At 35.3% G+C, this 27641-nt stretch overlaps 1 protein-coding gene across 2 annotated transcripts in view; it reads left to right on the top strand.

The window, feature by feature from the left end:
* Positions 1-27641, top strand: part of LOC110109385 (nucleolar protein 10) — a 45823-nt gene that overhangs the window by 8725 nt on the left and 9457 nt on the right. For both annotated transcript variants that reach the window (XM_020840440.2, XM_020840441.2), the window contains exons 5-13: positions 3862-3962; positions 5002-5092; positions 6476-6534; positions 6603-6723; positions 6828-6896; positions 16477-16529; positions 16660-16768; positions 17258-17428; positions 17517-17675. In XM_020840440.2, coding sequence (XP_020696099.1) covers positions 3862-3962; positions 5002-5092; positions 6476-6534; positions 6603-6723; positions 6828-6896; positions 16477-16529; positions 16660-16768; positions 17258-17428; positions 17517-17675 — 933 coding nt within the window. The remainder of the gene's footprint in view (positions 1-3861; positions 3963-5001; positions 5093-6475; positions 6535-6602; positions 6724-6827; positions 6897-16476; positions 16530-16659; positions 16769-17257; positions 17429-17516; positions 17676-27641) is intronic.

The following is a 27641-nucleotide window of genomic DNA, read 5'->3' as shown; positions in this document are numbered from 1 at the left end:
TGACTCTTACAGTCGACTCAAACAAGACACCTAAAGTTGCTTTCATCAATTAGAAGAAGGATATAGGTGAGGTGGCACTTGCGGATAGAAGAAGAGGTTAGAAGCCAAGATGAAAGGTGGAGAAAGCTCGCAAGCCTTCCAAAGAAGTAGAAGAAGAAGTGGACAAGCTCTCAAGCTTTTCCAAAAACCCTCAGGTTTTCTTACTCCAAAAATAACATTTTCACTCTTTTAATCATCCAAAAACATCTCCTATTTATAGACCAAAAGAGGGAATACAAACAGCCACTAAAACTCTTCAAATACTTAATTAAATGAGGGAAATGAAAGTCCAACAACCACAACACTTAAATTCCCAAACGGCACAGCAAACTGAGAAGGGAAACCGCAGGAACCAAGCAGCAGCCACGGGAATCCAAGGGGCAAGGCACGGGGACCAAGCAGCAGCCGCGAGAACCAAAGGGCAAGGCACGGGAAAACTACCCATCACAGAAAACCAAGGGACAAGCACGGAAATCCACGAGACAAAGGGGAATGGAAGATACACAAGGGAAGAAACCAAAAAGTCATAAATAAAGGCAAGGGAAGAAACCTAAGAGCTATAAGGAGGAGGGGATGAATCTAATTAATCTTCAATTTATGAGTTTAAAAGGCTCTCTACTAGATATTAATGAGCTGAAAAAGAAGAAGAAGCTCATTAATGAGCTGATTTTTTAGTAGAGATAAATAAACTCACAAAATTTAAATCCCAACTTGTTTTGACCCCTCCCTTGCCTACATCAGTAGGCGGATATGCAACAGGACTTGGGGCTTTATGGACAATTAGAAAATTATGAAACTTGTATCTCAACATGCAACTAGTATTGATCACGTAGCAACCTAATTGTATTTGCAATCCCCAAATATAATCTTTGATGCCTTCGCTAAGCATTGGCTGCTCTTAAAGATCACGCGTGCATTGTGCCATTCCATAGAGTCATGTTGCTCTTCATAAGAGTCCTCTCACCTCGTCCACATTTTTCATCCCTTGTTGTGGCGGCCGCTTTCACCACTCCCGTTAGCCCCTCCATAACTTGATCGAAGTTTGCAGGATATGGTGTTACATGTGATGAATACCATGTTCGGTTATAGCTCGTGTCTAGCTTGTGTCTGACTATCCAAGAAAGTTGTTGGAATCATACCGAATAAAACAGTATTCGTACCAAATTCATGCTTCAACATAAAAGGACAAATTATTCGAAACTTATCTACAGATTCTAACATGCAAGTTGAGCATGACTCACGACTAATGTCCCCTCGACATCAAGTGAGACCATAGATAATGTCCAAACCTATGCCATAGGAGGAGGTATCGAAGTCATAGAGAGTAGTCTTTTTTGCTATGAGGACGAAAAAGATGGTTGATGTTGTCTTGCAACATGTTGTTGCTGCTAATGCTAAAGTTTTTGCAGCATTCTTGGTAGATGCAATCGGCATTGCATCTTGCAATTATTGGGAGGAGAACTAATATGAAGAGCCTGCATGAGAACTTTATTTGCTAGTTTGGTTCCCGTTGATTTAATTGAGCACTCACATTCACCTTTTATAATGAAAGAAATTGAAGTTGGCTTCAATGCTAACTGCACCGACATCCCACTAACTAATTGCTAGGGGAGAAATAGCTTGGAAGCTCGGAATTGAATTAATAATTTCATTTGGAAATACAAAAACATTTCCCTCTCCAAGAACGGGCAAACAAAAACACTGGCTTCAATTGAGTAATGAAAATCTTACGTCTTATGTACATATATTCAAATATGAAGATTATTGATGATGGATAATCGAGAGCAATACATGCAACTACTTGCAGCCATGTGGACCTATCATTCATAATACAATTAAAATTTAACAGTAAGAAGAATAGCATTAGCTACCAATCATATTATAATTAACTGAGCATAGGGTATTGCTTTATTTTAAAATAAGAGAGAGAAAATCTGCATAAGGAAATCTCTTCCATATGTGAATACTTTGAACCATTATCAATAAAATGTTAAATATTTGTTCTATTTTAATATGACAACGATCAAAATATAAAAAAATAAATATTTTTTAATTAAAAGTTAAAAGTATCTATCACACAAAATTCACAAACAGGAGCGTTGAATGCTTTTAGGTTCTTCAATTTTTTTTTCTTATAACCTCTCTCATCTCTAGGGTGCCTAGAGAGATGCCTTTAAAATGATTTCTCTCTTCTTTTTCCCTCTATCATATGTAGAACTATGGAAAGTAATACATTGAATGACTCCCAATGGAAGGTCAATCAATGCAAAGAGGCCGGCCAAGAGGGAAAATTAATATGTGATGCTTTTGGAGGGCTTTTGATGTAGGGTTTCCTTAGACTTGCTTGGGTTGGCTAGGGTTTGTCTTCTAAGGTCTAGAAGAACCTGCTAAGGGGTAGGTATCCTGGTGTCTGTGCTAGGTGAATCTGAAGCAAGGGGTGAGTGCTTTTGATGTAGGGTTTCCTTAGACTTGCTTGGGTTGGCTAGGGTTTGTCTTCTAAGGTCTAGAAGAACCTGCTAAGGGGTAGGTATCCTGGTGTCTGTGCTAGGTGAATCTGAAGCAAGGGGTGAGATCACTTATACTAGGTTTGATCAAAGGTTTATTAGGACCTAGGGCTTTGACTTAGGTAGGTCTTAGGTTCTCCATAGTGTAATATAGGGTCTACTGGATCTAAGGCATTAGCCTAGGTCAACCGAAAGTCCACTAAATTGAGTGTAGTATAGGGTTTGACCATGTTTTACTTTCTCTGGGATAGAGCAGGCTAGGGTTGGTCAACTGTGCTAGGTGGGGATGGAGAGCCTAGGTTGGGGTCACATGCATCAAGGGTTGGCCCAATATGCCCAAATGGCTCTTGAGTCCAACTAGATCAAGTTATGGTGCATGTTCTTACTTCTTAGTGGTTTGGTCTAGGCTAGCTAGGGCAGGGTTTAAAAGGTTTTGGTTGCCATATGTGAACTAGGGTAGCTCGGTGCATGCATTTAGGTCCATTACTATTCACTAGGTGTTGGTTTGATTAGTGATAAATTAGGTTTAAGTTGAATCCTTGGTCAATTCTAAGACATGGCTAGACTAAGCAAGGTTAATGTTGTTAAAGGCCAGTCTCTTAAGGTTTTTACTAGGGGGTGTACAAAGCAGAGGTTAGTAATAATACTACTTGAATTAATTATTTATCATACTTTATTAATTTGTTGATCTTTGAGCCATTATAATCATGCTCACCGCTTTGTTCCCCTTGATCTGCATGCCTGTGTTAATTGTTTCACTATCCACCTCCTTTTGCGCTGCTACGCTTAAATTTCTTGTCAACAATTGCCCCATTGTTTCTATTGATTTCCTTGCAGTTGTGCCTCATGGTTATCTAATACCTCACATATAATTTGATCTATCTCTTTGTGGCCTAAAGAAATCATTAGATTTTTCTACTCTGTGATCATCTCGTGCCATCATACTTTAAAGATTGACACTAATGATATCTTCGTTGTTACTGCCGTTGACATCATCTCTCATTTTCTCCATCAATGCTTATTCTGTTAGCATCATGAATCAATGTGAACATACTTTGCAAATACGTCCGTTAACATCACTGGTCTTTGCTAATGCCCTTTGCCAGCATTGTTGTTGACAAAGGCACATTGTTACCGCCCCTTGTTGGGTACCTCATATTCACAATTTTAGTCTATTTTTCCATGGTGCTAATATATTTGTTGTTTCACTGCGTCAGCAAGCCTTTCTTTTTGTTTTTTCTTTTTTCAACGCAATGTTTGATGTTTTTATAGTGTTTATTACCTGACTGAGCTAACTAGAGTGCTGTTAATTAATTAGGTGCTTGGTGATGATTACTCCAAGATTGCATTTCTCTGTGCTGATCGTTCCATCTGCTTGCATGCCAAGTACGGAAGTCACTACAGCTTACGAATCCCAAGGTTGGTTAACAAAAAAATATCCTTGGATATGCTGGAATATATATGTATATATATATATATATATATATATATATATATATATATATGCTTAATAAATTTAATGAAATTATCATAATATATATAAATATATTATAACATAAATATGAATTTATGTGAGGGCATTGTATTAGAGGATATAAATTATTTTGAGATTGTAAAACTTAAATTGTAATAAATGAGGAAAAAACTTAAAATTGATCATTGTAAAATAGTTGAAACATGTGCAATCGTACCAACATTCTTTAAGTAAAATAATTAAATGCAAAATAGCTATCTAGTTTAATATCTAACAAAAATATTAATTTTCACATGCCTGTGAAACACATAAATCTATGCCGACACTAAGCATTTCCAGTCACATAGCGAATGAAGGAAAAAATGAATAATGGTGTAGTGTAGTCTCAACACTTCTCATCATCTTCAATCTCTGACATGAAGCAAAATCTTAATCCCCCATGTCTGTAATTTTGCATTCAACTACCACTGATAGTTCAGATTATAGACTGCTTGTCATTGGATTCTGAAACAGCTTTACTTTTGTGAAGGAATTTATTTAAACAATATTCATATAAGTATCAATATGATATATAACTCATAATAACATATCCATTTTTTTTTTTGCATACTATAATGTTAATCTTATTTTGAAAGCATTTAAATGCTTATAATACTATTTAAAATGTATAACTTATTTACTTTATATTACATTTAATTTTTTTGATTTTATCTGCAACTTTTAGAAGGATATATAAGTATTTATGAGTTATATATCATATTAATATTTCATTAAATTTATATTAAAAATTAATTTATTTTAGTTGTCAAGATCTTCAAAACTTAATTTTAGATCACGTTCTGTGCATCAGTTAAAGTTTTATACTGTTTAAACATTTAGCTACCGAAATTGTATCAGTTTTGTAGATTAATTGTGAAAGTAATGTATTGACCTATGCTTGAAGATTTTCGATTTAATTTAATATATTTTTTGGTTTCTTCTCAGGATGGGAAGGGATATGAAGTATGATAGCTGGTCCTGCGACTTACTTTGTGCTGCTTCCTCACCAGAATTATACAGAATCAACTTGGAACAGGTTTCCATGTCTCTTTTTCTCTTCCTTTGAACCAAATAGTTTCATTGCAGGTCATGAATTAGTCCATGATCATTTCACAACTCAATAATCTATTCTAATGCCATTTATTAGTGTGAAAAGAATTGATTTTGTCTTTTTCTATTATACTCATAGGATATTTTCTATTTTTGTCAAAATTGTCTCTGCATGTACTAGCAACGAGAACAACACACCAACAACAATATCGAGCCTTTGTCCCACTACATGGGGTCGGCTATATGAATCATTTTTCTCCCTTTTGACCTGTTAAAAGTCAAATTCTCATTTAAATCTAATAAAGAAAGATCATTTCTAATAGCAAAATCTTGAGTATGTATTAGCAACGACAATTGATCTGAAATTTACTTTCTTGAGTTGTTAGTGGTTGAATGTATATCTGGAGATTCAAGTTGGATGCTTGGGCAAGAATGTTATTGCAAGAATGTTATTCATGAAAAAACTAAGCTGGTTTTAGTCTACGTTTGCAATCATTTAAGCGACTTGCTTAATTTGAAACCTTGATTTCTAATAAATATAACCTTGCTAGGTACTTTTTTTTTCCTGATTGATTTTTTATGGGCAAGAGAGTTGATTGTATTACGAATATGAATGGTGCATGAAAGGGCCAAGTTTGATGTAAAATGGACGGTAGATATCCTTAAGGCGATCTGAATGTGTTAATTAAAAACTGCATGTGATTCGATTTTACTTTTGTGAGAGTCAAATAACTGAAGTCAAAATAGGGCCATTAATAACATTGTTCTATGTTTATTTTAAGGTTGTTGCCATACATGATCTTGTTCTTCCCAATCTGCAAAAGATACCCTTGCGTTTTTTTAAGTGGGCTTGTGATTTGTATTATAGGATTTTTATTTAAGCTGGGGGTTTCTGGCATGTAAACAATAGACCAAAACTTTTCAAATGTGTTTTGTACATGTAATTTTAGCTGGTATCTGACCCAAATAGTTGGATAAGACTAATGACGACGATGATTATATATACTTTTGATTTATGGGTGTAGGATGGGCATGCAAAGAAGAAGGGCGGGCATTATGCACATGCATACTGTTTCACCGCACTTGCACACATATATTGGTTTTCACTGCAAGGACTATCGCCATCTTAGTTGTCTAATTAGTTTAATTGCTGTATGAATTTTAAGTATATTTTCTTGCAAATCATGCTAATGTATTTCAACAGGATGAATTTGCACCTAGTCCGCTTACTATGAAAACCATTCAGTATTATTCTTTTTCAACCACTGTTTATCTTTTGAGGAACAACCTTATTATTTGAGGCCACATAAATTTTGTTATGTTTTGCTTGCAACTCCACATTGATCTAATTTTTCCCACTTATTTATAGGGCCGTTTTTTGTCATCAATCAGCTCTAATTCACCAGCTATCAATGTTGTTTGTCGTAGGTAAGTCTTATTTTGTTAAGTGTTGATGTTTTTTTTTAACAATTACTTTTAACATTTGTTTATTGTAGTATGATTCATGGCCTTATTGCTTGTGGTGGTGACGATGGATTTGTGGAATGTTTTGACATGAGAAAGAAATCTTCAGTCGGCAGAGTTAATGCTGTTGTGCAATCTGGTGATTCAGATCAGGTTGTTTAGAGAAGATTACATGGTTATTCTGTTTTGCCAGATAAAAAAGGGCAAAAATATGCCATGTTTTGCTACTCATATTAACTATTCTTTTACATTTATAGGAGATTACCGCCGTGCAATTTGATGAAGACCATGGGTACCTGATGGCAGTTGGGACCAGTGCTGGGAAGGTATAAAGATTGGAAAACATAACTTACATGATCGTCTTAGTTTTGGGATATCCTCCACAAGTTATGACCTTATTCTCAGTCACATATTTTAGTACTTCATTTGCTAATGTGTTTCAACTGGACAGCTTTTGAAAACCCTCCAAAAAGTGAAAATTTTCTTTTTAATTTGAGCCAAGGACTTCTCGCTTATTGAAAATGCCCTTGTTAAGAAGCCAGCCCATTTTTGCCTGTAATGATAGATTTGTTTTGTTGTTTTAACAACTCAACATTAAATTATTAAATGATGCATTAATGGGGGTATAATTTTTGGGGTCAGCAAAGGTTTCTGCTTTCTTTTTTTTTTTTTCTGTAAATAGTTTAAAAATGTCTACATAGGTTTTCTTTTGGGGCCAACGATGAATTGCAAAAGTTAACACTTGATCTCTTGGATGACTGCATGATTGCTAACTCTTCGAAGGAGAGTTCTTTGCACCCGGAAGGATTTTATGTAGTGAACTTACCAATAAGTCTGATTTAGTTTGCAAAAACCTTATTTTTAGTAGGCTGATTCCAATAAGTAAAGCCATCTATAATAGCATTGAACCGAACCATATTTTAGGCCTTTAAGGCCCATATTCATTTTTGGACAAATTTGTAATATTTATTATTATATTGTTGACCTCAAAGGCAGAAAAAAAATAAAATTATATATATATATATATAAGATCGATATAATCATTACTTGTCGCATATTCTTGCTGAAATCCTGCATCGAATCCCGTTGCTACAGTAACGCAGACCTACTATTCGGTGTTGTTTTAGACACGCAATAGTCGCCCATCCTATCGAGTGCAGAAATCCTGCTCTCCCCATCGTTAAAATGCAAGCCAGACGAAGACTCACACTCTAAGCTTCAGCAAACTCCCATTTTTCTCCTTCCCGCTACAACCGACGCCTCTACACTGAAGCTGCAAATCCCAAGTTGAAATCCACACTATCGTCGGCCCTTCCTCGCTGTCGACCTCCATCCTCCCATCACTGCCTTTCTTGACAACTTCAAACCCACGATACAGTCAAACTCATCCCCGCCGTCAAGCCTTCCGATTCCCATCGACTTCAAGCCAACGAAGCTGGCTCGATCTCCATCCTGAATCCTTCTCCGATAAAGCCGCTACCCCGACCTCCTGTAGTCGAACTCTGCCTGTTGATGCAAGCAAGGCTTACATATTTGGGCATTTAATTATGGGCTGCATTTTCCGTGGGATGACTTGGGTTTGATTCATGTGGGTTTGGTCTATTTGGGAGCTGGCCGGTTCTTGGTTGCTTGGGTTGGCTGTTCGGTTCCCCTGCCTGCTGGGTTGTTCGATTCCCTGCCTACTGGGCTGTTCGGTTCCTGCCCGCTTGGCTGTTCGGTTTCTGCCCGCTTGGCTGTTCGGTTCCTCTGCCTGGGTCCCTCAGTTCTTGTTTCTGTCTCAGTTCCTGGTTGTGGTGGTTCGGTTTCTAAGAGCCTTAAATGCTACCTTTTTTTTCCTGTTTGTGGTTGGTTGTTTGGGTGTCCTTTTGATTGCTTATATCCTATTTAAAGGAGAGTTTTATGAGTGATAATTTGTGGAATGTAAAACCTACAGGTTTTCTAGCCTGCGAGCTACCTCCTATCCCCTTCCCCTCTATGACTTCATCTCGGTCTTCTTTTCTATTTATTCTCTCCACAAGTTACCATTTCATTGTATCTTTCTTCTCAAAATTTCTATTAATAGTAATGTGTCCTCGTTGTTTTTTAATTGTTGTTTTGTTTTAATATAAGTGTAACCCGGTGCGACACCTTCGGCAAGGCGGGTAAGCCATATACACACTCTTTGTACCATGGTGGGGACAATTTTAAGTACCCGTACGTGGCTCTGTACTTGCGGGAAAAGCAAACTGGTTTTCTTTTGAAATAGGTATTGAAGACCCATACACTCCTTTCTCTGGCGTGGTTGGATTGAATATTTCACGGCCGCGATGTCTAAGGACACCTATCGTACTCACTAATATCTAGCGTGGCGGGAGGCTCAGTTTCTCGTAGTTTCCCCTAAACGGGGGAGATGTCGGGATGCTGCCAAAATTTTGAGTGAACATGAGATCGTACTTGGACTTGATTGAACTTAAAGGATAACAGGACTTGTGAACTCGAACTCAAATAAACTAAGCAAAGAACTTGAACCTGCACATGTAATGACAAAGAACTTGGACTCGAACTTGTGAACCTTTGAACTGAATTTGAACTTGATTGAATACATACATGGGACTTGAACGAATACAAAGGATATGAATTGTGATTCAAATGAATGAGCTACAAGGACTTGTATTTGAACACAAATTGAACCTGCACATGTAATGACAAAGAACTTGGACTCGAACTTGTGAACCTTTGAACTGAATTTGAACTTGATTGAATACATACATGGGACTTGAACGAATACAAAGGATATGAATTGTGATTCAAATGAATGAGCTACAATTCTATTTTACTTTATTATAATCAAATGACTAATCAAGACTTGCAACTTGACTATGAAAGACTTGCTCTTTAACTTGAACATGAACTCAAATTGGGCTCAAACTCAAACAAATCACAATAAGCTTGATTTGAGCTCAAATAAAAGGTAACAAAAGGCCCAAAGTGAAATTAGGAAACATTTGACTTGGACTTAAATGAATGATAGGGAGCAAACTCAAACAAATATGCAATTATTTGTGCCAAGACTTCAAATGAACATGATTTGCTCATGAGCAAGCGAGACACTTGTGAAGATTTTTTCTACATGCTACAAACCACGAATGGAGATAAGGAATTCGCAATCATAACTTGTCTACAAACAATGCGCAAGGCACTTGCAAAGGACTTGTGGTGCAATAATTTGTCCAATGTTACAACAAAGGACCTTCAACTTACATGAGCAACATAAAGCCCGTAGTATCCACACCAGTGGGTTCACAAGTTTATACAAAGGAGCTGGATGGTGCTAATGAAACAAGCTCTTATTTAATATAGCCACTCTCAAAGATGATGAAGAACTTGTCATAGACAAGTATCCAAATATGAACTTGCAAATCCAAATTTTATTTGAACGATCAAAAGGAACCTGGACTTGAATCAAGCTTGAACTGAATGGACTTGAATTCAAATGAATGGACAACAGGGGACTGTGCTTACAAGTAACAGTGGAAAGGTTGTAGCGAATACAAACTCGTTGGTGCTAGAAGATCTGTGATTGTATAACACTGCATTCATAAACAAAAGAATGAATCATTATGTTCACCACAACCTGCCTATGGTCAATATTTGTCAACTTACAATCCATCAATGGATGATATCAAATGGCATACAATGAATGCTATGACGTCCCTATAAGCGACATCTGTGTCAATCATACATAATCAATAGCAAGAGAACTGTGGAGGATATAACCTTCCTTTTACCAATGCTGAAATACATCAGCCTTGTCAACAAGCAACAACAATAGAGAAATTGCAAATACAAGAGATACTCTGTGAACATGGACATGCAACACATCAGTACACAAGCAAATGAATGAATCCACCATGAAGGGGAACTTGACTATCACCAACGACAATCGACGGGTAGATTAATGCATCAATTTGATGATTCTCAGCTACATATGATTTCACTGAATCTTTGCAAGTGATAACAATAAATGCAAACATACACCTATGCCGCCATTTGCAAATAGTTATGGAGAGAGCGTCGTGACAAACAGTGGATACCCAGCATCTTTGTGATCGACCATCACTCAGCATGAAATAAACACGTTGATCCCTATATGGATAAAGGCAAAATGTCTGCAACTTATTCAAAGTACCTATTAGTTAACAAAGATATTCTGACACCTACACAGTCAATAATTATCTAACAGCGGTTTAATACACCCGCTATTACCATTACATCAAAGACTGCAATAATTATTTTATGAATGGGTGCCTTCCACAGCTATCTTAGATGGTTCAAAGTATCTTTGATTGCCGCGATTGTTAGTTCAGGGAAATGACCACCAATCTCAAAGTACAAGACATAGTCATCCAATGTTGAAATAATTGATCTTTATTTAAGCCAACAACGGAAAATGATGATGATGTCATAATCAGGAATTTGCCTATTGATTTCTATATGAGTTCTGGGAAGAGAAAGTCAGATCAAATCATTATCTCTAAAGATGGAGTGAGTGAATCTCAATTCAACTAGATCCTAGACATTGAGTTGGATAAGATTATTGAGGCTTGCAAACCTCTTGACAAACAGTGGTCATGCCTCCAACGTATTACTTACGGGCAAATACATAAGGGCTACGACAAACACCAACTTTGGTGGGCTGTCATAGTATATCCGCCAGAAATCCAAAAATGAGCACATGCACCGCAATTTGTATATACATAGATACACAAAAGGGGTAATTGCAATCACAAGACTCGCATGGGTCCTGATGAGAGTGTTTTGGAACACACGTGACGTTTAGAGATGCTGCGCTGGTCTATAAATGAACGTAGTTCTAGCCCAATCATTCTATATAGATAGATAAGAGTTGACACGGCTCGAATTATCAAACATATAGACGGTCAAGACGTCGACCATAATACCTATTTTATACGGTCATATAAGGCTTTCAACAAAGAAAATTTATTAACTAAAATATAGGTCCCACGAAACCTAATCCTCTATCAACAGCTCGACAGAGTTGACAAAGTTCAATCCACAAATTTAAATGACCCCATCACTCGATGATGGCCGCATTGAATGTAAATCTCAACCAGAGGGGTTCATTTCAAACATTTCAAATGTCATCCCAAATACCCGAAGATCCAAAAAAATCTCGAGATCATCCAAATCTAAAATATTTAAAATTTAAATTCATCAATTCAAACACTTAAAAGAAAATCCATCCACCCTCCGCAATAGTTTGTCGAGGTAGACAAATTGAAATTTACTTTAGCTCACATAGAGGTAATGCTTAGTCAAAAATATAAGTAGGATCCATTATCAAATAATATCATGTCAATAAGGACGTGGTATGTGTCCTCTAACCGATAATTTTGTCGTCAAATGGCACCGCAGGATAAACAGTTATGACCCAGAGCCTTTTGAATCGAGTTGTTTTGCTACCAAATGACACCACGAGATACCGGTTATGCCCAGAACCAATACGTTCCTTAGTGGTATCAAATCCTTGAGATATGCATCAATAGAATATGATCGATAGGGCACAAAGCCCTTTGTTAGTTAAGGTAGATTCAAATTTGTCCCCTAAGATAAACATTTACCCCAGTTTTACAAGATCTCCTTAGACGAAGCAACCCATGGTTGCCGACAAGGATCCTTCTATTAGGTTGGGTCGATTACCTCCTCTGACTAAGTAGACCAGAGACCACGATGGCCCAGGACAATAGAACCATGGGATCTTGATCAGGTCCATCATCCATTCCCCCACCATCTGCTTTAAGTGCAAGATGGTGCAATTCCCAATTTTAAATATCATATTTCCAAATTCCCAAGCCCATGCTGCTACTATATGCCAGATGCACGTATTCTCTACATATCTGATTGACGACTAGCCTTAATCGAAAGTTCTCTCTCGTGATCGAGAGGGGTAATTAACTATGGGGGCTTGCGACTATAGAAAATCAGAACTCAGATCATAAAGTCCTCGCAAAATGAGGGCGAAATCTGTAGGAAGTGTCTTATCTGTAAACTCATCTGCCTTCCCAAAATTTATCCTGGTACTTAATCCGTTAAAAGTCCCCCGAAGAAATAGAAGCGGGGGAGGCCGGGGCCGAGTTTTTGGAGCCCACATATATTCATTTTATTAAGTATAATTATCCATTTGTTTAATATTAGCAACAACAACAATAATAACATCAAGCCTTTATCCCACTATGTGGTATCGGCTACTTGAATCTTTTTTCTTCACTGTGTCCTATTAAGACTCAAATTCTCATTTAAATCTAATAAAGAAAGGTCATTTCTAATATTTTCTAACCATGTCTTTTTATGTCTACCTCTGCCTTTCTTAACATAAGCCAAATCTAATACATCTACTATCTCTAATCTTATTTTCCATTGGACCTACTACGACCTTTTCATGTATATGCTTGTTTTGTATCATGTCTTTAAGTGTAAAACAACTCATCTACCTGAGCATCCTCATCTCTTCAGCAATTAACTTAATATTATGCTTCTATTTTAATGGCCAACATTCTGCACCATAAAGCATTGAAGGTCTCACCACCATCTTATAGAATTTTCCCTTAAGTTAACAATAGGCTTGATGCATTCCTCAACTTCAACCATCTAACATGAATTCTACTGATAATAACTCCATCTATTTCAACATCACTTTGAACAATAGACCCAAGATATGCAAAACATGTACTCTTATTAATGACTTGATTGCTCAAATTCGCAATCTCCCCCACTAGATCTATTACTACTAAAACCTTTAGGCTCTAAGGTTGACCTCTATAATTCAAGTTCACCTTCAACTCACTGTCTAGTCTTATCAACAAGAAGAATATCATCAACAAATAGCATACATCTGGGTACATCCTGTTGCAAATGTCTAGTAAGTACAGTCATGAATAAAGCAAAAAGATTTGCGCTTAAGGTTGATTCTTGATGTAATCCAACTGAAATAGGAAAAAGCTTGGTCAAACCAACTTGCGTTTGAACACAAGTAACAACTCCTTCATACATATTCTTAATGACTTGAATATAAGTATGATTAACCTCTTTCTTGTCTAGAACTCTCCATAGCATTTCTCTTAAAACATTATTATATGCTTTTTCTAAATCAATAAATATCATATGTAGATCCTCCTCATTCTTTGTATACTTCTCCATCAAACCTCTCAATAAATGTATAAGTTCCATAGTAGGCCTACCCAGCATGATTCCAAATTGATTTTGAGAAACATTAAGTTTTGAAAGTGTTACGATTTATTTTTAAAGTTTTAGTTTATCTTTGTTTCCCCAGTTTTATGGATAGGGAGCCATGAAGTGTATTCATTATCATTAAATATTGATATCAGATTAAAGAAAAATATTCTAGAGGCCAATTGAGTGTTCTGATATAATTGAATTTAAATTTGATAGAAGGTTGACCGCAAACCATATCTATTCAACCCTGTGCACAACGTTTATTCTTGCTAGTGCCAGAGCTTGAACTCTCATTCATGGCATTTGGCCTGCCATTGCTCCGATCAGCCGTGGAGACTCTTCTTACTGTTTTGTTGGCTTTGGTGTGGGTTCTGATAATCTTTCATTTACTGTGTATAAATAAATATATAACTTATTTTACATTGTGCTTAATTCATCAAAATAGAGTCTTGAGCCAAAAAATTGTGTCAAGAATACAAATCATACGGAATAATTTTTTGGTCTAAGAGATAAAGCAGAAGGTCCCTTCTCCTTGAGAAAATCTCTAAAGATGTTGAAAAGACCATCTTTGAAGATATCCTACACTCCCTCCAAATTTGCCAAATGCCCACCACAGTCATTTTTAGAGGAAAAAAACAAAATAAGGGTTTAATCTTGGCTAAACTTTTATATATACTTGTAACTAATATTGACCCATACGTTATTAATAATTAATAATTAATAATAATCATGTAGTTATTTAAAAAAGATTTAAAAATAATGTCTGATTGCACATTAGAAAAACTGGTAAGCTAGTTTATTAATTCACAAGTTCGTGCTGCTATGTTTGGAGAGGATCCTCATAGAGTTTTTGCCCACCAGTTAATAAAGCAAAACAAATGTCATCAAGAAGTTAGTAAAGTTGAAGGGTGTCAAATGAAATTTTGATTAGAATATGAGAACACTGAAAATGAAGTAAAGACCAAAACCTTTAAGTAAAAGATGTTAATGATGAATGAGTTTGATTTAAGAACATTCTACAACAAAGAAATAAACTTCCCAATTCTTGAGAAACATTCATAGGAAGTTGATGGTCATACCTTAAGGTTAAAACTCCAATGAAGTTTCATTTTGGAGCGAAATTTTTAAATAAAAAAGAACGAGAAATTTAGAATCATAAGAAGAATGTGAAACAGAATGAAATTATAAAATTACAGGGTTAACTAATAAAGTAGACCAGAAATCATTTATAGGAATGCATCATGACATAAAAATAGCTTCAGAAATCCCATTTGAGCCAAAAGTATACCAAATTATATTTCGGGTGAAGGAAAGACATGATATAAGAATCAAGAAGATGCCTCACATAGATCTTTGTAGGAGATACTGACAACACAGATTGATCTCTCTCTCAATTTATATATTATTTTGACCTCTTCTTTTGCAATCAAATTTAGCCCATCTTTGCTTCCTTTTGCTGCAGCTTGAATTCTCATTCATTAAGATATTTTCCATTTTAGGCATAACAAGCCTCCTGATTTTATCCCTTAGGTGCAATTATTTTGGAAGAACAATCATTTTAGGGGTGCTCAAGAATGATCACATTTAACTTCAGAATTTTTTTGATGAAGCACCAACTTACAACCAAAATGTGCCTTGATGGATGAGTTTGGGTGATTACAAATTTGATTACAAGGAGATTATTCCTGAAATGGAGGAGATTGTAAGATTATTTAAGTACAATGCAGTAGAACTTTTAACGTGAAGGTACCATTTAGCATAACAGTTGATATTCCATCATGAACTTTGAAGTTGAGTATTTTCATGCTAGCGTTCTCCTAAGATGGGTTGATATTTCATCATAAACTTTAAAGTTGAGTATTTTCATTCTGAGTGCTTCTAAGATGGAGGGAACTTCTTAGAAAGTTGCGACAAAGGTACACAAAATATGAGTTTGTTAAACAAAAGAAAACAATATATCAGTGATTGGGAGCTTGAGCTCTGGCATTTAGAATTTGTTTACTTCATCTATGGGTCATTTATAATAGTGAGACTGGATCAGATGGCCTAGTCAGATTAGCTTGTCCAGGAGTTGTTTAATAGTCCTGGATGATTAGACTAATGACCCACATAATTTTTTGAAGTGATTAAATATAGTAAATTTGCCCGGTGGTATAACCAGATGGATCAAAGTGGTTGGCGCTTACACGGCTCATTTTGAAGTCTGAGGAGAGCTCTTCCTAAGCTTATCCCAGAGGATAATCATTCTGCAGAAGTGTTTTCTACTTTTTATTGTTCAATGATTTGATTGGGTTAACTAGCATTTTATGAGTCACTCGTTTAGTGATAGTTAAAATTTATATGATGTTGCAGCATAGAAAGCCTTGATCAAACTTTGGAAATTTTTGCGCAGGCATAACAAAAACCTTTGAAATGTAAAAGAAGCAAATTTTCTTCGCCATATATTTTTTGTAACCCCTGACTATCCCCTGAAAATCAGTTTAGTTTTCTGTTGGTTGTGACTGCTAGTGATAGTTTATTAGAAATACGATCTTATATATTAGTACTCCTTTTGTTTCTGGAATTTATTTACAATTCATTCTCTCACCATTTTTGTGACTTTTTTCCTGAGTGTTTCTTTCATAATCTAACTCTTATGTATACATAACTAATATAATCTCTTCTTAATTTCAGATATCTATCTATGACTTGCGAATGTCTGATCCAATTCGAATCAAGGATCATATGTTAGTGCCTTTCCTTACAAGTACTCAAACTGGCTTGCAAGATAACATTCATCTTCTTTTTAAACTTTTGCTACTGTAGGATTTAGAGCTTTGGTAAGTATGTGTTGTGACCTTTCTGGCTGTTTTGCAGGTACGGAAGACCTATATTAGACATCAAGTGGCATCAGACTCTTAATTCTGTAGATCCTAAATTGATCAGCACTGATAGCCATGTTGTTCGAGTTTGGGATCCTAATACGGTGAGAATTATGGTATCTTGGCGCCTTTTTTTGAATGAATATAATTTTATCTTTTTCAAGTTTTAATTCTTAGTTAAGACATGTATTTTGCAGATTTATCATCTCATCTTTTCATGCAAATGCATTGTATATGACATGTTGCTAAAACCAGTAGGAAACATATTATTTATGTCAAGTTCATGTGGTTTGGATGAATGAATTTGATTCTTGACATTTTTTATTGTATGAGAATACTAACAAACTGTATGAACTTTCTATTGGTGTTGGAATGTCAATATCATTATAGTATATTGCTTGGTTTAGATTGCTTTAGTTTGGAAAAAATAGATCTCGCTCATAATTACTTAGTTCCTATTGCTATCTTGTAAAGGCCATGACTAGGACCTTATGTTTAACCATTATTCTTTCAAAATTATATCTCTTACAACTGTCTCCTCACACTACACCTTGTGCTATGACAGGATGCTGATCTGTCTTTTTTGTTTTCAGGGGGATAATTTGATTAATATAGAACCAAGTGATGGTGCCATCAATGACGTTTGTGTTTTCCATGAAAGTGGCTTGATGTTATTGGCTTTGGATTGCAGCCAAATACCGGCCTACTTCATTCCAAATTTAGGGCCTGCACCAAAGTGGTGCTCATATTTGGAGAACCTTACTGTATGATGATTTTGTCTCTTTTTCTTTACGAAATTAATGGAAAAAAATGTTCTAAACTTTTCTTTACTTCTTATTTTGCTTCCTGAAGGAAGAGATGGAGGAGGGATCACAAGCTACTATTTATGATGATTATAAATTTTTAACAAAGGAAGACCTTGAGAGGTTGCATTTGACAAATCTAATTGGCACAAATTTGTTAAGAGCTTATATGCATGGGTTCTTTATTGACTATCGTTTATTCAAAAAGGTTTGCATCTCTTGCCTTACAAATTTAAAATTCATAAATGCTTTCTTAGTGAACAATTTCTGGGTTGTCATTTGTATTGAATACTTTTGTTGTAAAGCTGCTCATTTGGGGCATTTCTCCCATAAACACTTCTGTTGATGCCCGTAAGTTCGATGTTTCAAAATGGATATTATGATTCCTCCTTTTATTGTCTTATTCATCCCGTCAGATATCCTATGTCTTGGAAAATTGAATTTTTCCAACAGTTTTTCATAAAAAATGCAAGCAACCATGGGTTCATGTAATTTTATAAAGTTTATCAATTTTGCATTCATTATCAAATTCTCCTGTAGCTTTATGCTTTTGGAATTTTGTAGAATAAATTTCCTTATGCTTTTGGAATTTTGTAGAATAAATTTCTTTCTTGCAGTTGTTGAAAGCAATATGCGATGCAAAGATCTTAATTTTTAATATTTTATATTATAGATTAGATACTAAGGAGGGAGAAAGATATATGTATAAGTTAGTTAAACAAAAAGATAGGAGTAGTAAGGATTTAGTTCAAGTGAAGTGTATTAAGGATGAAGATCAAAAAATACTTTTCTTAGAAGATGATATTCAACAAGGGTGGATGTAATATTTTTCTAGACTTTTTAATGAAGAATGTGAAAATACCTTAGCACCTTAAATGATAATAAAGATTTTATTTTTATTGGCATATTAGTAAAATTGAAGATAGAGAGGCTTTAAAGAAAATGAAGTGTGGAAAAGCTGTTGGACCAAATGATATTCCAATAGAGGTGTGGAAATGCTTAGGAGATGAAGGAATTTCATGGCTTACTAAACTTTTTAATACTATTTTAAAGACTAAAAAGATATTAGATGAGTGGAGAATGAGTGTTTTAATTCATATTTTTTAGAATAAAGGTGATGCACATGATTGTGTGAATTATAGAGGAATTAAGTTAATGTGTCGTGAAAGTTCGAATAGGTTGTTAGACCCTTGTTGAAACTTATTCACTATGAATTAGGTTGTTAAAACTAAAAAATTATTCCCAAGGCAACCTAAAGGGGGGGGGGGGGTTAATTGATAATTTAAAAATTCTCTTAGATTTTAGAAAATCGATTTAAGATATTTGACACGATGATAGATTTTCACAAAGTATTTTTTTTAAGCACAAAAATTTAAAGTGCGGAAAATAAAAATGCAGTAAAAAGTAAAAGAATAAAAGAGTATAAAATTTTATAGTGGTTCAGTCCAACTAGACCTACATCAATTCCCTGAAGGCTCATTCTTCAGGTATTGCACTAAATCAAAAGTCTCTCCTTTTGCTTCTACAACAAGGCAGAGAATCCCTTATAAAATCTCTCTTCCACCAATCTGGTGCGGCAGAGTACTAACGTCATTTCTCACCCTCCTTGTGATGGTAGAGTACCAACGTCCTTTCTCTCCCTCCTGGTGACGGCAGAGTACCGTGATCTTCTTTAAAATTCTTCTCTCAAGAGGCTTCAAGGAATTAGGGAGAATCTTGAAGAATAGATAATAGATTCTTACTTTTGGGCAACCTTGTGAATCCCCTTTCAATTTCCTCTCAAAAGAGCTCTCACTCTTCACTCCTAAAACTCTCTCCCAAACACTTTTCTTATCCACTCTCAAAAGAAATTCACAGCAAGATTTTGAGTGCCAGTTTTTAGGACACTTATATATGAAAGACAAGAAAATCCGACCAAAAAATTAAAAAATTTCAACTTGAACGTACTCATGCCTTACAGTACGATCGAGGATCGACTGTACGAACAATTCAAAAAGGCATGTACGATTGTACGAACATGATTTCGCACTCTGTCATTCGTCCGTACGAACGAACATCGTACTTTACGAACAATTCAAAATTGAACAAGTTCGTCTGGTACGAATATGTACGAACCCATTTCATATACTGTGAGTCATCTTTATGAACCCAACATCGTACAATACGAATTGTTTTAACAAATCATGCTTCGTTTGGTACGAACATGGACGACCCCATTTCGTACTCTGTGAGTCATCTGTACGAACCCACCATCGTACAGTACGAACAATTCAAAAAAATGATGTGTTCATATGAGATGAATTGATACGCACCCATTTCGTACTTTGGAAGTCATATGTACGAACCCCACTTTGTACAATACGAACTGTTCAAAAATGATGTGTTTGTATGGGATGAATTGGTACACACCCATTTCGTACTCTGGAAGTCGTCTGTACGAAACATTATCGTATAATACGAACAATAAAAAAATTTCCTAGGCATGATTTGATTAACTTTGTTTTGGAGGAATTACCATGACAAACCGTCCAGTACGATTAGTTTTAAAACTTGAAGTTTTGATTCACTACCCCAGTGTGTGTGTGCACGGTAACCCAATTACAATCACACTCTCTCAGACTCAAGAAAAATAGAAAAATTACAGACTTCATTACATGAAACCCTAATCTAATTTGTCTTGAAGTCTTCGACAGTCTGGAGTGTAATTTCTCTGGAATGTTAGTACAAAAAAAAAATCCAATGTATGTTAGGAGAAACAGTAATAATAACAATTATATTTTGGTATCATCAACAAATCACATGATGTAAAACTTAATCTTGAAATCTAAGTTGCAACATGTTATACTTTTAAACCATGGGAGCGAGTTATGGAGCGCAGGTTGCGGCGTGATACTAATGTTTCTCAAAATCAATTTGGATTCATGTCAGGTAGGTCTACTATGGAAGCCATACATTTATTGAGAGGTTTGATGGAGAAATATTGAGCGTAGGTCTACTATGGAAGCTATTACTTGTGTTCGAACACAAGGTGGTTTGACCGAGTATTTTCCTATTTTGGTTGGATTACATCAAGGATCAGCCTTAAGCCCATATCTTTTTTTCTTTAGTCATGGACGTTCTCACTAGAAATTTGCAAGATGATGTACCTTAGTGTTTTCTTTTTGCTGATAATATTCTTTTTGTTGATAAGACTAGAGAGGGAGTTGAAGGTAAATTTGAATTATGGAGGTCAACCTTAGAGTCTAAAGGTTTTCGCTTGAGTAGATCTGAAACTAAATATAATAAGTGTAATTTTAGTAGCAATAGACCTAGTGAGGGGATTGTGACTTTGGGCGTTCAAGTCATTAATAAGAGTACACATTTTAGGTATCTTGGTTCTATTGTTTAGAGTGATGGTGAAATAGATGTGAATATTATCAACAGAATTCAAGTTGGATGGTTGAAGTGAAGGAATGCATCGGGCTTGTTGTGTGATAGAAAATTCTCCCTCAAACTTACGGAAAAATTTTATAAGATGGTGGTGAGACCTGCAATGCTTTATGGTGCCGAATGTTGGCCATTAAAAGAGAAGTATAATTCGAAGTTAAGTGTTGCGGAGATGAGGATGCTCATGTGGATGAGTGACTTTACCATTAGAGATAGGATGCGAAATGAGCATATATGTGAAAAGGTTGAAGTAGCTCCAGTGGAAGATAAGATTAGAGAGAATTCCCTTAGATGGTTTGGTCACATAAAACGGAGGCCTTAACAGAGAGAAGCCAGAGACAGATGATACAATTTCCTTGCCTCGGCGGAGAAGAATAGCCGCCGGAGCACCGTCGCCATTTCCACTCCTTGTTCCTTCATATTGGCATATGCATGCAGCCAAGAACAAGTAAGCTCGTTTGGTTTACAATTGAGATTCTTTATATAAGCAAGTATCTCATCGTAAGTGGACAGGTCTGGTCCCATTCCGGCAGTAAGCATATTATCATAAATCTCCATAGCTTGGTTGAACAACCCACCTCAGCTGTAGTGGAAAATAGGGAAGAGATATGATGAGTGCAGCCTGCTCTTCGTGGACTGCTGGATTTCCGGTGGAGCAAGGCAGCTGGAGGTTTGTTGGTGGTGCTCATGAAGAGAGATGGAGGGGAGATGACAGAGGGAGCTCATGAAGTTGAGCTGTGGGAATTTAACATGGAAGAGACGGATAAACTGGAGAAGCTCGTGACTTGAAGAGAAAAGGAAGCTTTATCTTTTAACAGAGGAGGTGTTCCGTGGAATTTGTTGGAGGCAAACATGACAGAGCATATGAATAGAAAATCGGAAGCAGGAGCTGTGTATGAGACTTATCCGTAAAAGCTCTTGAAATGAAGTAGTCGCTGGTTTTACGGGAAAAGACAACAGCTTGTCAATTATCCGAGGTTTTCACCGGGATTTACTGGATTCTTTTGACAATGTATGAGAAAATACATTAATTACCTTGATTTGATTTTATCTGATTTTCACCATTTTGATTAGATTCACGGGCAACACTAATAATGACCTGCCAAAATTAGTATTAGCATTAATTGAGAATATCCATGATGCATCAGTCAATGAAATGAATCTTGATTTGCGTGATTTCCTCGAAATTTGCGTATTTGCCTCGTTTAACGTGTTGATTTGCCGAATATCAGAATTATACAAATTAATAGTGAATTTAGGGTATTGACGATGTCCCAGTCGCAACGAAGCAGTCTGTTTTGCGATCGGACATCATTTAGGAGGCGACGAGGCTTAATTCCCTCGAAGTGCTCGTTGTCTCGATTTGCGCGCAAAACCTCATTCGAACAAATTGGCAGTGCATTCATAATATTGACGAAGTTCCGGACCCAATGACATAGTATGTTTTTGCGATCGAACATCGTTTGGGCAACCTTGAGACCTCTTTTCTCGGTATGTGTGTTTTGCCTCGAGATTCGTGCCACCATTATGAATACTTAAAATTGAATAAACAAAATACAGTTTTCAGAGGTTGACAACATTTCGGACGCAATGGCGCTGTCCGTTTGTTGATCTGACATCGTTTGGTCTTCGACAAGGCTAATTTCCCTTGTAATGCGTGCCTTCGCAACATATTTAAATCGCCTTTGAAAATTGCGACACCGCCTCAAACGATCAAATTTGATTAAATAGAATGTAGACTCTTATTGTCGACGATGTTCCAAACGCAATGACACAGTCCGTTTCATGATCGGACGTCATGTCGTCTCCGAATAGGCAAAATTCCTTGATATGCGCACCTTCACATCATATTTGAATCGCTTTAAGATTTGCACCACCACATCAGAAGATTCAATTTGATTAAATAAAATATATATTCTGAATGTTGACAACGTTCTGGACGCAATGACACTGTTCGTTTGTCGATCCGACACTGTTTGATCAACCTCGCACTTTAATTTCGGGTGTTGGTCGTCCCTTTTGACTGATCTTGTCCAATTCAATTGCGAGGGGCTTCAACCCAATAGAATTCAGTGTCCTGGTCGCAACGACGCCGTCCATTTAACAATCAGAGGTCGTTTGACCCTTCAAATGATGCATAGCGCCAAGGTGCGTAATGCTTTATTCACCAAAATGGGTCCTTTCTTGCGCGGTTTGAGGTATAGGGGTCAACAGCCGACCACACGTATGGGACAAAGGCTTGATGTTGTAGTTGTAGTTGTAGTTGTTGTATCTTGTCAAGGTCATTGGACCAGCCTGTTTTTCTCTTCTAAATTGATAAATTGGGTTGATGCCATTTAAAAAAAGAGTTTTCAACAGAAAAATTCCACAAGGGATGCTTCCAATGACTATTTAAAATATTGGTGCTCCAGTTCTTTTTCTTGCCTTGCATTCTATGTCTATAGTGCAGTTCCCTCACATGGTATTGCTCTACGGAATTTTTTGTGGTTCCTTCGGGACGTCAATTAAGACATTTAATAGTAGCAGTTGTTTTGTTTTTTCCTCTGTTCTTGTGTGCATTGCTTCAATTTGTCAGTCAATGAGTCTCATACTAATGCAAGAAGGTTTAGGAGCAGGCTATTATTTCAACTATGATGTTGCAATGAATTTAAGTCCATATAGTTTTCAATACAAGGAGACGAATTTCTTCATAATTAGATTGTTTTACTTATATCACACTCAAAGAAATCACATCCAACTTGTATCTCAAGATCTCAAATTAGGATAATATATTTATTGAATCAACTTGTATCTTATTCCTAAGTTTGCCAATTCTTGAAGTGGATAAGATCACATAACAAAAACTAATGAAAGAAAGTACACGCAAAAGCCATATGATCTGAATAACCGGAAGAACCAAGTTAAACTTGTAGGATAGGGTCTAGGAATCTCTCACATAGCGTAGGTGCTGGAAATCACATGTAGGATATGCACTAAAGCAATCAGGAAAAGAAATAAATGAAGTCAGACCATATTAGAAGGCCAGAAACGTCACATTCAAATAGAAGAACTGTAATAGATGAAAGACACTGTAGTCTTGAACATAGCAATATAAACTCAGTTATTGTCTTGTTACAATTTGTTTAGCTTGAAAAAATTTGACTGCGAATTTATTATTTGGTATTCATCAAACAAATTTAAGCATAATTTATTGCTTATTGTAGAATAATTCATGATTCATCAGAAAAGTCACGCTCAAATAGAAGAACTGCAATAGAGGAAAGACACTGTAGTCTTGAACATAGCAGTAGAAACTCAGTTATTGCCTAGTTACAATTTTTTTGCTTGAACAAATTTGACTGCAAATTTACCATTTGGTATTCATCAAACAAATTTAAGCATAAATTTATTGCTTATTGTAGAATAATTCATGATTCACCAAAAAAGTTTACCACACCAATGCGCTAGATATTTCTAGAATTCCCCATTCATAGTGGACATAATTTCTTCATTCAAAATAGGTTCAGTAACAAGTTGTCTATGATTATCTGACAATGTGATGGATGCTGATTTATGAGGAGACAAGAGTGAAGAAACATGAAATTGATAGTAGGATCATGAAATATGGTCAAATTAGATATATTGAAAGTTCGATTAATGCCAAAACTTATTTGAATTTTTTTTTAGGAGTTAGTTCCATTATGCTGCAAGATTTTATATGACCTTTTTTCTCTCTTTAATTTCTTCTAAAAAGTCTTTTTGAATTTATATCATTTTTATTTTATCACCAAGTAGGAACTCCATATTATTTTTATTCGTGTGAGTATAAAGCTTATAATATCATAATTATCGATCCATACTCTTTGAATACCTTATACAAATCATGAAAATTATGCAATAGAATTAAACAAATAATAAATATTCTAAGAGATTAATATGTTTCCTACGGGAGACTACTAATGGCCTATAACTAATCCCTTGAAAATAAATAGATAAGGAAACTAATTACAAACAAACCATCTATTTCTAAAAAAGATCAACTCGAAAGGCTTAAATATGTGTTTTGATGAATTATGCACATTTAGTATATGATGGATTTGGTTTGAAATTCCAGGTTTCTTTGAAGGCATTCGCTATTAAGTATTAAGTATTAACAAACCTCTTTTAAATATTGTGGCACATTTCTTGCCTTGGTGCTCTTTCTATGGGTTTTTATGCTATTAAACCAAGATCTATAAACAAAATCAATATCAATCTAATTATCCATCATATGAATAATATTATTTGATAATTATTCAAGTTTTATTTTCAAATTGCTTATTTGATTCATCTGCTACAATAAATGTGATTTGCTCTTTTTCAAACCTAGCTGCTCAATTTCTATTGAAAGTTTACGTTAATGTTATGGCATGGTAAATTTTTTTTCTTAAAAATGTAATTCTTAATCTTGTTCAAGTTTATGAATATGATTTAATGTAGGTGCATATTTAAATATAAAACCATCACGATACAAAGACCTTAGCTTTTAGTGATTTATATAATATATTAGATATTAAGAAGGGAGATAGATATATGTATAAGTTAGCCAAACAAAGAGATATGAGTACTAAGGATTTAGTTCAAGTGAAGTGTATTAAGGATGAAGATCAAAAAATACTTTTCTTAGAAGATGATATTCAACAAAGGTGGATGAGAATTTGGATTCATGCCGGGTAGGTCGACTATGGAAGCCATACATTTATTAAGAGGTTTGATTGAGAAATATAGAGAAAATAAGGAGGATCTACATATGATATTTATTGATTTAGAAAAAGCATATGATAAAGTTCCAAGAGAAGTGCTATGGAGAGTTCTTGAAAAGAAAGGAGTCAATAATGCTTATATTCAAATCATTAAAGATATGTATGCAGGAGCGATTACTTGTGTTCAAACACAAGGTGGTTTGACCAGGTATTTCCCTATTTCGGTTGGGTTGCATCAAGGATCAGCCTTAAGCCCATATATTTTTGCTTTAGTCATGAATGTTCTCACTAGACATTTGCAAGAGGATGTACCTTGGTGTATGCTTTTTGCTGATGATATTCTTCTTGTTGATAAGACTAGAGAGGGAGTTGAAAGTAAACTTGAATTATGGAGGTCAACATTAGAGACAAAAGGTTTTCGTTTGAGTAAATCTAAAATGGAATATATGAAGTGTAATTTTAGTAGTAATAGACCTAGTGAGGGGATTGTGACTTTGGGTGATCAAGTCATTAATAAGAGTACATGTTTTAGATATCTTGGATCTATTGTTCAGAGTGATGGTGAAATAGATGGAGATATTATCAGCAGAATTCAAGTTGGATGGTTGAAGTGGAGGAATGCATCGGGCTTGTTGTATGATAGAAAAGTACCCCTCAAACTTAAGGGAAAATTCTATAAGATGGTAGTGAGGCCTGCAATGTTTTATGGTGCTGAATGTTGGCCATTAAAAGAGAAGCATAATATCAAGTTAAGTGTGGCAGAGATGAGGGTGCTCAGGTGGATGAGTGGCTTTACCCTTAGAGATAGGATACGAAATGAGCATATACATGAAAAGGTTGGAGTAGCTCCAGTAGAGGATAAGATTAGAGAGAGTAGTCTTAGATGGTTTGGTCACATAAAACAGCGGTCTTCCAATGACCCGGTTAGGAGAGTAGAGGTATTAGATTTGACTTATGTTAAGAAAGGTAGAGACAGGCCTAAAAAGACCTGGTTAGAAAATATCAGGAATGACCTTTCTTTATTAGATTTAAACGAGAATTTGACCTTTAATAGAACACAATGGAGAAAAAAGATTCGTGTAGCCGACCCCATGTAGTGGGATAAAAGCTTGATGTTGTTGTTGTTGTAGTACATATAACTTCAGATTGAAACTGTAAATTATATTGTGCAACTAGTATATCTTCTAAAGATGAATTACAGTCTCTCCAATATAATAAACTTCAACAATACTCTTCTCTTTTTTTATTGTGTATATGGTGCTATGTTGAGGAGATTTGATTGATTGTCTCTTTAAATTTATTTGTTATAAGTGTGGTACATAATAAAATGATTATAACATACATCAACATTTAAAGATCTTGATAAAATATAATAATATTTCATTAATGAACCTTCGCTTAATATGTTTAATTAAACAAGTATTGATAACAAATTAATCTAGAGTAAATTATATTTAGCTGCAAGATGTTTATAACTTTTATAATATTTAAAGACACTAGAATTATTTTATTTACAACTCCTAGATTGATTATGCAATTGGTCCTTATATTGTAGCCCATGCTAGTTTTGTTTTACTTTCAACACTTTGTTAGAATAATTTACCACGTATTACTAATTTATTAATTTTGTTTCAACAATTTTAATTTTCTTATAATCAAATAGATGTGAATGTTTAATGAAGTCTTAAATTATTGATCCACTTTGAGAAGATCATACCATCTTCAAATGTGAAAATTTAATTTTGAACCTCACAACAGTGATAGTTTGTTTAAACCACAACTTACCCGGTCTTATTTAAATCGCATCATTATTAATTTTTTTAATTGCACCAAATGAGATGTCCTACATTTAGTGGACATGATAATGCAAATAAAGTCTCACATAGAAATATGGATCATAAAAGAGTCAAACATTCGATCGAAAATCACACCATATTTGAAAGAACAATCATATTTTATCAAATTTGAAATATTCAATCATTCCGACTACCCAATCACTAATTAGATATTTGAAAATAGAACAAGGA

This window comes from Dendrobium catenatum, unplaced genomic scaffold (genome assembly GCF_001605985.2).
Source record: "Dendrobium catenatum unplaced genomic scaffold, ASM160598v2 fragScaff_scaffold_231, whole genome shotgun sequence".
Taxonomy (NCBI): domain Eukaryota; kingdom Viridiplantae; phylum Streptophyta; class Magnoliopsida; order Asparagales; family Orchidaceae; genus Dendrobium; species Dendrobium catenatum.
This window is presented reverse-complemented; position numbering and strand designations above follow the sequence as displayed.